General features: G+C 39.6%; 1 protein-coding gene and 1 pseudogene across 1 annotated transcript; one reads left to right on the forward strand and one right to left on the reverse strand.

Annotated features, from left to right (window-relative positions):
- Window positions 1-9094: 9094 nt before the first annotated feature.
- Window positions 9095-11308, reverse strand: mea1 (male-enhanced antigen 1). Its single transcript, XM_043255950.1, is given in 5 exon segments — window positions 9095-9809; window positions 10512-10620; window positions 10706-10751; window positions 10753-11001; window positions 11235-11308. Coding segments are annotated over 4 exon segments (618 nt in total). The 5' UTR covers window positions 10995-11001; window positions 11235-11308; the 3' UTR covers window positions 9095-9588.
- Window positions 11309-12115: 807 nt separating this feature from the next.
- On the forward strand, window positions 12116-13859 carry LOC122356876 (annotated as a pseudogene).
- Window positions 13860-14111: the final 252 nt, after the last annotated feature.

Genomic DNA, 14111 nt, shown 5'->3' on the forward strand with positions numbered 1-14111 from the left:
CATTTTATGACTCATTTCTTCAGCTTGAGCTTTTCGACAGCTAAGACTCCCAGAGCGGACTTCCTGGTGCACCATCCTGCACCGCATTCATGAAAGTTCTCGGGCCTGAGAGCCTACATTCGCCGGGCAGATCATCACATATTCTATGCAGGCAAGAGCTTCCATCCAACCATCCACCTCAGCTTTTGCTCTTAAAAAACGCTTCATTCATAACCTGTAATGCTAGATGCAGAAACTGGAAGCTCTTAGAAGTGTTTGAATGAGCGAGCTTGCACTCGTGAGAAAAGGTGAGACGGTATCTCCCTCCAGAATTCCCACACATGCATGTCCTGATCTCGGCACTGTAGGTTTGTTATACGAGATTTGAGACTCTGGCAATGGGATTGCAGAGCTTTTAGAAATCTTAGGAAGGTGAGTGTGACCACTAATAGTAAGGCGCGGATTTAACTCATTGCTAATCAAAGAACCTGTCCGTCACATGACTGGTCTCTCAGCCTTCCCAGTGACAGCATAATTAATGGCTTGGTCTGCTACTGAAAAGAAGAGGAGCACAAATGCCCTCATCAGAGTGCTACTGCTTTACACAGTAAGTCAAGTCTCTCAGCCGCCTATCACCCAAGGTGTACGCTTATACAATCTGTTGAGGACTTTAATGTAGAAATGATTGCTTTTGTGTAGGGTTTTGTGATTATGGGCTGTGGAGGCCTGTTGTATAATTGCATTAAACTACAGTTAGTTTCATGTGTTTGCTCTGAGTGGTGTTCCAAGAGCCTGTAACATCACTGGACGTCCGCCTTGTATCATTGTGCCTGCCTGTGTAGCTTCTTCCTGGGGCTGTTTTTGTGGGAGAATAATATACAAACTACAATCATGTTGAATATTATGACTGCAGCTGAAGACACTTTCACTTATTTTTTCTCCATTTAGAAATACTATTATATTTGGAGGTAATATGTTTAAGAAGCACGCTTTTGTGCTGTCAGAACAAGCACAGCAAAGCTTTAGTGTTACTGGCAGTGGTAACCAAAGGTGACTTTTTTTTCTTTTCACATTTTCATTGACAGTGATATTTATAGTCAAACACATAAAGTTTGTGAAGTAACTGCATTAGAAAGAATACATTTTCGCTGTATATCGCCCACGACTTTCTCAGTTTCCATATAGTCTGTAATTTCTTATGATTAAGTCTTAGTAGGTTATGACGCTTGCACGATGTATTAATATTAGATCAATGAAAAGCAGTGGCTCATTGTTAGTCATCATATTGTGTTCTGTTTAATGCTGTTTTATGTGGAAAAAGAAAAGAAAAGTGATTTCCCCAGCTTTCAGCTGCCTTACTGTGTGGTGCAGTTAAGTGACAGTAAATTGACTTGAACTGGGAAGATTGATGTTCTGCGCCTGCACCTTTTGGCTGTTTCCTGTCACTATTAATAACTTTCTTTCAAGTTTTTGTGTTTAAATTCTTTCTTTTCGCAGCGTGAACTTGAAAGAGCAAAGATGGCCTTTTCACGGCTTTTTTATCGCTTTTCTGCCTCAGGTGATTATGGGCCTGCAAAGTTCTGGCCCAAGACCCACAGTCCTAAGGAAGTGATGTTTCCTGAATGGTTTGAGAGAAATCTTGGATGTCATCGAGCCCTCAGAATTTGTTAAAGTCATGGAGACACTCTCTTTAGACAGCTGGCCAAGTGTGTGTCGCAGTCCGCACTTCCAGGTATTACAGCACAGTAGTGTGCTTTTTCAATCTCCTTGAACATCGGGAGACTTGTTCTCTTACCAGTGACAGATTATAAGAAAAAGCTCTTTAATACTAATATTCGCATTCATAACGATTTACAGTTGAAATCAAAAGCTTACACGCACTTTGCAGAATCTGCAAAATGTACATCATACAAAATGCATGTCATTGTTTATTAATTACTGACTTGATATTTCATGTTTAGGTGTAGTCCTCAAGAGAAAGGTGAATTTATAAAAACGACCCTGTTCAAAAAGTTTATACACCCTTGATTCTTAATACAGTGTTGTTACCTGAATGATTTTTATGTTTAGTAATAGTTGTTCATGAGTCCCAGTTTGTTCTGAACAGTTAAACTGCCTGCTGTTCTTCAGATAAAAATCCCACAGGTCTCATAAATTAGTTGGTTTTTGGAACCCTTTCCAACAATGGCTGTATGATTTTGATATCCATCTTTTCACGCTGAGGACAAACAAAACTTTTGGACGGAATGAAGACGTGTACTTGACTTTGCCTAAATATCTAGACCCTATGATATAGTACTAACCTCTCGACTTCAACAGTTTATATGATCGTGTGTGTTCTAGGTTGCTGAAAGAGCATTGTATTACTGGAACAATGAGTACATCATGAGCCTGATCAGTGACAATGCCGCTAAGATCCTTCCCATCATGTTTCCCGCTTCTCTACAAGAACTCCAAGAGCCACTGGAACAAGTACAGCTACACTTGTTAATCACGCTTCTCTTGAGAAATTGTCACAGCCTGATTCTGCTTTAAGACAGATCATATTCAAAGCACCAGAGAGGAGAAAAGCATTCTGTTCAAATGTCTGGACTAATAGAGCTGTGTCTCCTGCAGGACAATCCACGGGCTTATCTACAATGCTCTGAAGCTCTTTATGGAGATGAACCAGAAGTTGTTTGATGACTGCACTCAGCAGTACAAAGCCGAGAAGCAGAAGTAAGTTAATGAGGGAGAATAGAGAGAATATGGGAAAGGGCAAAGGTGAAAAAAAAGAAGTTTGTGGATGATCGCTCTATGTCTGGTAAGATCTTGGCAGCAGTTGTCATATATAGTTCTCTCGGATGTATCCTGAACTCTGTTGTTTTACTGTTCTGTTTTAGAGAGAAGTACAAACTAAAGGAGCGGGGAAGAAATGTGGCATAAAATTGAGGAGCTGGCAAAACAGAACCCTCAGGTAAACACCTTCCCACCAGCCATCAACTTAAATCTTTTTATGTATTTTTTTAAATGATACTTTTATTCTTTTATTTTTGAATTTTGAATTAAACTTTGAATTCATCAAATGAAAAACTGTCACCTTTTTGCCTAAAATATTGAACGGGCACTTTGTTTTCTGCGTTGGTAATCTTACTTTAGCATATTATAATCATTTTTATGGATCGCGTGATACTGAAAACTGGAGAGGTATGTCACAGGAATAAATTCCATTTTAAAACTTTTAAATAAAACTATTTAAATTGTAATAATATTTCACAGTGTTAAGCGCTTCTACAGTATTTTTGACAAAAATGCAGCCTTGGAGAGCAGAAGTGTCTTTTTTAAAAAACAAAAAAATAAAGATTGTACACACAAGCAGGACAGAGTCAAACTCAATGAAGTCATGCATGTGTATGATTTTAATTAAAATCACTAAATTAATGTAATTAGATGCTAAGTTTAAATATTGCTAGTGTACAGATATTTTTACCTTATTCCAGAGCATTGTGGGTGACTGAAAAGCCTGGTTCCCTTAATTACTGATAAGTATAAGGGAGAGCTTGTTTTCTTTCTTCTTCTTTTTTTCATGTAATTAGAATTAATTAACTCCAAACTACTCCTGACGAGTGTAATTACCCCAGCTCATCTCTCTTGAGTTACCAGTGTGCTCTGAGGGCAAACGCAAAAAGAGCCCAGAGTTCAATCAGATGTGATGAGGATCCTGTGAGTGTGTTTGTCAACTGTACGCTTTGGATTTTCACAGAGTACAAAGATTCAGCTGCGGCCCGGTCTGGCCCAAGAAGAGTGTAAGTCATTTATTTCATAAACGTAATAGGCATGTATTCATCTATACTATTTGAGGTTTATCTGTCTTATTAAGTTCTGTTGGGTGTAGGTTGGCGGTATGAACAAAATCCTATACGAGTAATTCAATATCACAGTTTTTCTGGGACATAAATGGTTTATATTTAATAACCATACAGTAATGTCTATTTTAGGCATAATTCAGTAAATTAAATACTCTGAAATGTGCTTTATTGCATCTGATAATGCTTATTTTTCCCGTTATATGTATACGTTTGTGATTTTATGGATGCAACCAAAGAGTATTAATAATGAATTATCTGGATCAGCATTATGTAACACTTAAGTTAAAGACAAAACAGTAACACTAAGTTCATACCGATTTGTTTTTGGATGCACTACATTCAAGACCTTCATAAAACGACTTGTATACACGTCATTTGAATTCTGTATCAATGCAGCTGAGTTGCTAGTATAAACATATTGTATGCTGTGGTCATGTTTGTTTATGTGCAGTATATGATGTATAACGAAGGAGGGATGCCCCTGTACTCGATGGAGACGGAGACCCCTACAGTCGAGGACATCCAGCTGCTGAAGAAGACCGTGGAATCAGAAGCTTCACAGGTACAATCAAACAAAACACACCTGGTGTGTGTGTGTGTGTGTGTGTGTGTGTGTGTATTTATATACAGGTATGTGCCTAAAAATAAGGATATCGAGGAAAGTCCATTTATTTCAATAATTTGTTTCAAAAAGTGAATCTTGTATGTTATATTAGTTCACTGCATGCAAAGTGAAATATTTCAAGCCTTTATTTGTTTCAATTTTAATGATTATGGATTAAAGATTCCAAAAAAAAGGTCATTTTATTTTGTGAAACACTGGATTAAAGTTCAACATTGTAGGCGCCTTGTGTCTTAATCTAGTCAGCCAATTAACTCAACACACCTGCAAAGGTTTCCCCAGTCTGGCTTCAGAATCATGGGGAAGACTGCTGACTTGACGCTATGCAGAAGACCATCATTGACAAATGATGAGGGAAAAAAGGCAATTGCAAAAGAAGCTGGATGCTCACAGAGTGCAGTATCAAGTATATTAACAAAGTGTTAAGAGGAAGGGAAAAAGTGTCAGAAAAAGGTGCGTTAAGTGACAGTGATGAACGTAGCCTTGAGAAGAATGTGTCAAGGCTGGTGTCAGTGCATCAAGAAGCACCACATACAGATGTCTGCATGACGTGAGTTACAGCTGTAGAATTCCATGCGCCAAGTCACTCCTGAACCAAAAACAATGCCAGAAGTGTCTGCTGGGCTAAGAGAAAAAATACTGGTCTATTGCCCATTGGTCCCAAGTCCTGTTTTCAGATGAAAGCAAATTTTGCATTTAATTTGGAAATTAAGGTCCCAGAGTCTGGAGGACGACCGGAGAGGCACAAAAGTCAAGCTGCAGTGTGAAGTTTCCAGTTAGTGAAGGTTTGTAATGCCGCATCATCTCCTGGTGTGGGTCCATTGTCTTTTGATCAAGTCCACAGTCAACGCAGCACTTCATGCTTACACGCTGCCGACAAGCTTTTGGAGATGATGATTTTATTTTCCAGCAGGATTTGGCGCCTGCCCACAAAGCCAAAACTACCAGTACCTGGCTTTAAATATTTCACTTTGTGTGCAGTGAACTAATATGATATAACTTTTACTTTTTGAAACAAATTATTGAAATAAATGGACTTTCCCTTGATATTCAGATTTTTGGCACATCACGTGTATACATAATTAACACTGTACACACATTATATAAACACAAACTTTTATTTTGGATGCGATTCATCATTTGACAGCACTACCTGAAACCAAACATTTGTGTAAGTGTTTACCTAAATTAAAGAGACTACAGCTAATTTTGATTAAAGGTTTGCTTTATAGTCCAACAGCATCAAATCCAAACCCCAAGATCTTTGTTCATCTACAGAACACAGCTTAAGATATTTCATTAAATTCATTAAAGAGGTTTCGACCCTCAGCAAGAGAACTACCAACGTTCAAGACCCAAAAAGAAAACAAGGACATCGTTGAAATAGTCCATTTGACATCAGTGCTTCAACCATATTTTAGAATAATTCTGTGCACAAAGAAAACAAAAACAATTACTTCATTCAACAGTTTCTTCTCTCCGGTCAGTCTTGAAAGCTACGCCATAAAAGCTACTACTTTAGCTGAAGAATTTTGAATAAATCATATAGATAAGACTACCAATAAAAGTAAACAATTATATATACAGTATAAGGATGTGAATACTTTTTTAGCAGTTGTTTTTCCCCCCGTGTCTGTTTTCTTGCCTTGCTAACTCACTTAGCTGGATTTGATTGTTGCCAGTTTGACTTGATCTTAGATCATTTGGTTCTTTAAAGCTCATCCTAGATTTGCAGTCACAGCAACGGGTCCATAAGCTTAAGATGCAGATCAACATTGAAATAATGTGAAGCCTGTTAATGTACTACAAATAATTTCATCTATCTATTATTACATTTATATTCCTTAAAAATGAAAATTTGGTTCTTTTTTTGTTGTTGGGTGTATTTTTTATTTATTTTTTAATGATACTGTGTCATTACTTTGCTGTCTTGCCACCAGCCAATCACTGCATTGCTGAACGTGGTTTCGAGTATCAATACATCTGCCATTTTTGGGGAACACGAAAGCACTCATTAATGTTAGGCTGCTAAATCCAGATATTTAAATCCTAATATGCTAATTCTCAAGAACCAGATATCAGTTAACAGGATTGAAATCATAATGAATGGAATAGGCGACGTATGAAGAACGGGCTCCTGGACAAATAGCATGCGAGGAATGAAATCACGTAAAAGTTTAAACCGTTGACATTTCTACCTGTTTTTTTCCCACGCTGTCAAATAAGAAGGCTTCAAAGGCTATGCGTTCCTCTGAACACACATCCCAAGCGTTAATGCTTGATGAAGCACAAGTTGTTGTTTTTTAGCTTGCCTGAAAGGTGCACCTTCTCAGTGATGTAACCGTTTTCTTCACAGGGATTGAAAGAAATCAAGAAAGACAAGGTTTTGATGAGGCGAAAGTCTGAGCTGCCGCAGGACGTGTATACTATAAAAGCCCTGGAAGCTCACAAGCGAGCGGAGGAGTACCTGACGGCCAACCAGGAAGCCCTCTGACCGGGGAGCACCGCCATCCTCCACCGCGCCTAAACTGTTCCTCTCGTCTTGGTCCAAACTCGTCGCCTGCTGTAACCCACCTCTCAATCCCTCTGCCTCTGTCCATACTCTCTTCCTCCCTCGCTGTTGGAGAGCCCCGTCTGCAAACATCCAGCCCGCAGAGCAGTGGAGAGCTCCCATGTGCGCACAAGCACTTCCTCACAGATCCATAGCTGCTGATCCTCGCATCCAACAGAAGCTGTTAGAAAGCAGTGTGGGTTACAAATAATCAAAGTATGCTTTTTGTGGTCTGTTTTTCTCCACACTCCGCTTTGTTTTGCCCACTTTATGCTGTCTCCATTCGTCCGCATGTTCCCTATCCCCTTTTATTTTTACCACTGCTTGAGAGCTTCTCCTGTATTCCAATCACTGCCTCTGTAAAAACCTGTTTTAAACGAAGGAGCCACGATTAACTAAACGTAATCGCGTTATTCGAGATAAACGAAGACCTCAATGCAGACGGTGTGTTGGATTTTCCCGTGGGTTCAGCGAGAGAGCCAAATGAAGCGGTCAGGGCTGTTCTTGATGTCAAACTTACACGGAGAAACTTGTTCCTTAGTAAGAAGCTTTATGAATTAGACACGCAAATTGGAGATTTGCTAATCAATTTCAGACGCTTTGCTAGGTATACACATGAAAGTGTTTCTCCATAGTGGCCTGGTGCTGTAAATGCTTCAGGTAGTCGTCTGAAGAAGTCATTTTTGAGGTCATGGCCACGTATTAAGAGCCAGAGACTGAAGAGTTCGAATCCGTTTGCTGTTTTCCTAGTGACCGTGTTAATGATTGTCAAGAACAAACAAACAAACAAACAAAAAAAAAAAGGAGATTTGTGTAAGCAATCATCTCTATATACACCACCAGCAGAGCGCTTTGATGAAAATGCTGTAAAAGTAGTAGCGAAAGACGATGTGCTCGATGTGCAGCAACGGCCTTTCGGTCCAAACCGTCTTTTCGTTTTAAGATACCTCTTTAACAGAACGAAATGTGTTTTTTCGCCACCTAGCTTCGGTAAGGTGTCTTGTTTTTTGCTTCGTAGGTTTCTGTGACGTATGAGAGCCAGAAAAGAACGAATCCGCCAAGCCTTTAAAAAAGGAGACCGTTCGAGATCGAGAACTACAGTCCTGTCCGAAATTGTACGTCATATTTTGACCGCGTTTTTTTTTTTTTCGCTTCAAAGCGCCTAAGCAGTATTTTTTTCAGGAATTAAGAGTCGTCCGGAGAAACGTGCACTGGTCTAGTGTACGATCAAGCGCTATACAATCCTCCTGATAGGACTATATACTTAAAGAGAAAAGATACTCGCTTTCCTGTCTAGGCTTAATATATGGAAAACCGACAGCCTGCAGTTGCCGTCGCAAATACGTGTGTACTGTATATTGTCATGTAAATTGCTTATGATTGCGCCTAGCCCCGCCCACCCCACCCACCCTCACCCTTCAGTACTCCCTCTTCCTGAGTTCATCTTTTCTTTCATTCTGTTTGCTTGTACTGACTCCATTCTGATGCATGATGTCCCCTCTCTGTTGTAAAGATCTGTCTCGTGAAGTGTCACTTTGATCATTCCAATAGCGAGGAACATTTACTCCTCCTACAGGCTGCTGGACAACGCGCCAAAACGTCATCGCTATCCGACGCACAGCCCAAAAAGGCCTCGCTGTAATTCATCCACTCGCGCGCATTCAAGCTGCTACACTTCTCCCATCGCCCAAACGCGCATACGTTTGGGTCGTGCCGTCACAGCCTGTTTAGTACGCGGCGCAGAGGTGAAGCCTTGAAATCATTCGATGTTTGAAGTGTTGTAATGTCACCTCGGCCTACCGGCGACGTGGAATGACTCGTCCGGCGCAATCAAGAGCATGAATTGCCAACCTTGTTGCCTCTAAACAATAGACCAAAACATTCCAGAAACAATCAGAGGCAACTTCACTCTTGAACGCAGCATGCTTCCTTTCTAAATGCCTTTTGACAGGCGGATGGGGCCGGTGTTCAGCTTGTCCGGCAGCAACAAGAACCCGAGGGAAACTAAGAAAGTATGGGTCTCTCCACACTCACCCGTCCCTTTTCCTCCTCCCCCAGTCCTCCTTCCCAAGTCTGACACTAATCTTAAGCTGCTTTCCAGGTCATATGTACATATGTTGTACTTTAATTAGGTTGAGCATTACATAGTATGAAAGTCATATTTTGTACAGATGTTCATGTATGTACAGAACAAAAATAAAGAAACACAAAAGATGCGACGCCCATTTGTGTTGCTCGAGCCGTGTGCGGTATATAAAGGATCAATCACTCATTGCACGGGTATCAACATTCGGGTTAATGGAGATGCGAGTATTACTGAGATGCACCATTACATGTCTATACTGTCATACAAAGGCAACCGACAAATTGCTAAATCCTCACAAAGAACACACTGCGTCAATACAGCTGGGTTGAAAAACATTTGGGAGGTTTTCAGGAGCGTTTTTTTTGCCTACTCGGTAACCGCATCAACTGGACACCGGCTGTCTATCAGTTCAAAGCAATTACAAGGCGAGCCATTAATGAATTTCAGTCCACAGTTTGTGTAAACCACACCTAAAGGGAGGAATGCCTTTCGATTTGAGATGTCAGAAGCTCTGTTTCATGTTCCTGCAGCAGGTGAGATGAGGCTCTTGTAATGGTTTCACTTGGCGGTCCAGTCTCAGGCCTGCCGAGCTCTGTCTGGACTGAAGCGTCTGCTGGACCATGTCCTTCCACTGGTCGTCAGAGATCTCCTGGGCCCAGGCAGGGATTCCTAGTGTCGGCAAATTTACTGCAGCCATGGTCCTTTTCACCAGTTCAACGTGATCTGTGAACACAAGAGAAACTATACATGAAATACAGATTTATAATGCTGGCAAGCATACTGGTTGATACGCGTCTTTTACATTGATCTAAACTGCTGTAAGATAATGGATATTTTATTGCGCATATATTTTTGTATTCCGTTTACCTTTGCAGTCATCTAATGATCTTTTAAAGTCTTTAAGTCATTTTAAAAACACTGAATATAATCTATGGTAAAAAGTGGTATTATGTAATATTTAATTTTAGACATTTATAAAATGATACATTTTAGTGTTTTAAAAATACTGGGCATTAATAGGCCATAACCTGAAAATATTCACGTTAATATATATATATATATATATATATATATATATATATATATATATATATATATATATATATATATATATATATTCACAACTCAACTGCATTTAAGCGTATTATATTAAATTCCGTTCTTTAATTTTTTTCTATTCCAATTTTTTTAACTGCCATTTAAAAATGTCAGTCATTCGAGTCAAATTTATAATATTTTTTCCCAATACACGTTTCAAAGTAGCTTTTACAGAAAATCAGTAACAGTAAAATACAATAACTGATTATAAGTCTTCGTGCATTGTAGTCGCATTTAGCAGACTGAAGCTGTGTTATTATACTGTAGCATGATCTACATTATACTGATAAAATCAATAAATAGTAGATGTGTTATATAATGCGTCACCTGCATCCATGGGAATGGACGCGAAACTTCTACGAGCAGCAGCTCCTTCGGGATCCTCCTCTTCGTCGCTGTCAGGAGGAGGAGGCTGGGGCAGGAACAGACCCATGGCCTGCAAAAACGACAGCAAGAAATTCATTTATTAATTAGTGGGTAAAGCACACAGGCTAACCAGAAAGACGCAAGCCTCTCTGTACCTCTATTCTGTCCTGGACGTCCTGCAGCTGCTCCGCGGTGGTTCCCCTCGTCCGCGGGCTCCGTGTGAGAGCCGTTCATCCTGTCTGGGTCTTGATTGAGAGGCTGGTAATAGTACCCGGCACTGTCCTCGTCTCCGGCGCCTCCTTCCTCCTCCTCCTCCTCCTCTATGTCCTCCCCGCTCCACTCCTCCTGCGCCGCGGTGTCTGAGGGCCGCTCCTGCAGCGCATCCTCCTCGGGGTTCGGTAAGATTCTCTCGGGGCCCATCTCTCTGGCCCTCACCACTTCCATTCAACAACTGCTAACACACACAGAGATATTTCTAGCTCGGCGGCCGTGTTATATATATATATATATGTAACGTTATGTTATATACAAAACAGAGTCACCATCCACCTGTCAAAGTAAGCTTAAGATTAATATCCTGTTGGTTCATGAACACCTACAGCAGTCCCCAGGTATTGACTAACGAATGCGACTGTTTACCACGCAAAGAACCCGCAGTAAATGCTCCTGATTATTTTATCTTACCTGTTTCTTCTGTGGAGCTCTTTTATCCAAATGTTTTTAGCATCTGTATCCGAGAGCTGTTATTCGCTTTCCGGTACTGCGCAGAAGAAAAACTGCGCATTGATTACGTCACGACACGTCGACGCGCTGAATGTAACGAATTAATGTGAAAATAAATGTATTTATGTGTTCTCTGAGTTTATTTTAAAATGTCGTTTAACCTTAATGTTAGCTTTTCTTCTAATCGTGTTCGTGAATCTGTGTTTATTGTACTATAGTATCATATGTTGACATGTTTCCGTTCATTTGTGTACTTCAAGAGGCCTAAACAAATGTATAAAGTAAAAAAAAAAAAAAAAAAAAAAAAAGTATTTTTATTATATATATTTTATATATATTTTATTATATATATATATATATATATATATATATATATATATATATATATATATATATATATATATATATATATATATATATATATATATATATATATATAATAATCTTCTTCGCAATTAAAAACTGATGGCAACGTGGCTTTTAATAATGTTTGGAGTACTTGAATGTGACTTTTTCGTTGTTTTGTTCTGTCCTTTGTTTCTCCCTTGTGTGTTCATGATGTTTTTATATTTTGGTAATTAAATTAAGTTATAAATCTAAAAGATTAGCAATTAATTAGTTTTTTTACTAGTTTAAATAGCAGTTCGCGTCATTTGACATGAGGCCCTTGGTAACATTCGTTATCCGTCAATGAATAAACCAAATGATTTTACCTACGAGGGCGACTACTTACAGACTTTGTAGTAAGTAATAAAACCTATAAAAATAAAAAATAATAACTTTTTTTAAAAATATTTTGTATCGTTCGTATGGCCACACGGCGGCGTTTCTCAGGTGTTTGCGCGGGAAATGCCCTGCGGATGCTCTCCATACTTTCCGGTGAAAGCTGCTCCTGTCGAGGAAAGCCGCTCTCGTGTCGTTGTCAGACAGCACGAAGACATTCGCAAAGCATGAACATATATTTTTGCGGAAGCATCCGCGGAGGGAGACAGGACGTGAACGTTTACCAGAGAATAGTGAAGAAGTTACAGCGGTATGGCACGGTTTTGACGGAGCACGTGAGCTCGGGCAGTCTGTCGGAAAAGGGTGATTCACTTCTGCTCTCTTTCTCTCAGAGTTTCCCTTAAATACGTGTCCGTGTAGCGCCGTTTTCTGTGTCAGTGAGTGCAATAATCACAGTGGTTGCAGCTCGGCACTGAACGCGTGTGCTTGTTTCAGGTGAAGATGCGGCTTTGGGTGGAGATAAAGCCATCCATGATCGAGACGTGGAGTGGCTGATGCTGTCTGATGGTGAGAGATCACGTGACATGTTCATCGTTTTCACATTCTTTACATTGCATTTGGAGCAACAAGTGGCTTTTTGACAGATCGCAAAATTAAGTTTTTAACTGATTGCGTAAAATGAATGCCCTTCTTCCACACCTGTGAGAACACCTGACTTTATACTAAACACTAAATTCACCCTAACCCCATATGATTTTTTTTTTAGATTTTGTTATCCAACGCGGTAATATAATTTATTTTAATTTGGACTTACTTTAGGTGTTTACTTTATGGAGCCACAATAGCATATTATAAAGAAAAATTGCATTAATATAAGCAGGCAAAGTACTTTATCGATAACTAACTTTGATTTATTTAATAAGAGTTTCATACTATATGGGCTAGTGACAAATATAATACAAAAATGCTTTTGGATAAAATACTTTTTGTGGTTCTGTCTAAAAGTGCACGAAGCCATTACATTTAAAATAAAACGGTCTAACTCAAGTAATAAATAACATGCAAATACATGCAATTTGCCCAGAATTTCTCTGTATCTTCCAGTAATGTGTCCTAACTTGAGATAATGTGCGAATTTATGCATAAATGTTCCTCAGAAGCCTGATGGATCATATTTGACGCGTTATTTTTTTTTCTCATAAATTGTGTAGGGAAAATCAAACATTATACATATTTTGAAGTTAAGTTATAATTATGTTATTTTTACATTAACATTACGAAAGATACATGTACCACAACCAGAAGAAGGGTGTATTTATAATACAAGGTCATTCTTTTACTTTAAGCCCTTCGTCACTGTGTTTTTCTGTCTTCTTCTCAGTGATAGTAGCCGAGGTGACCCAGCCGTCTTTAGGAGTGGGTTACGAGCTCGGCGAAAAGCGGCGCTCAACAAGAGGGTTTTCTGTCTCTTCAGACCTTCGTCTGGCAAAGGTATTAAGGCTTTCTCCCACATCAGACGCGACCCTGGTTTTACGAGATTCCCCCAGATGTTTAGATCGATACGTATTTAATCTCCCACCCTCCAGTGCTGTCTGCCATGATCAGAGGAGCTTCCGCAAACTCGCTCTTCCAAGTCCAGGACTACACAGAGGAAGAAGTCGAGAGCGTCTTGGAGAAATACTTTGAAGGCGTCGCCAAGAACCGATGAGCGCGTTTCAGCAAATCGTAACCAGATAAGCGCAACTTCTATATGCTTCTCCTCTCATTACAGAAAGTCAGTAGGACGTGCTTTCTTCGTTTTACATTCAATTTTCAGTGGACATGTATTGTGATTTACATCTGAATAAATCTCTTTGGGTTAAACACGGGTGTTGCGCCGGCTAATGTAGTTTAAATAGATTATGGGCCATAAATATCACTGTGAGATCCAGAAAAAGGTGAGATCCACATACCGTCGTTGTTGTGAGTTGTCCACCAGGGGTCACTTGATGTCTTTTTACGAAAGCCTTCACAGCGCACCGATAAAGTAGGTTAATTAAATTCACAAGTTCACTATTTCAGAATGCCAGAACTCAAAGCATTGGGTTTTTCGGCTCAAAAATGTGTCAGTCGGGC

This window comes from Puntigrus tetrazona, chromosome 13, assembly GCF_018831695.1.
Source record: "Puntigrus tetrazona isolate hp1 chromosome 13, ASM1883169v1, whole genome shotgun sequence".
Lineage (NCBI taxonomy): Eukaryota > Metazoa > Chordata > Actinopteri > Cypriniformes > Cyprinidae > Puntigrus > Puntigrus tetrazona.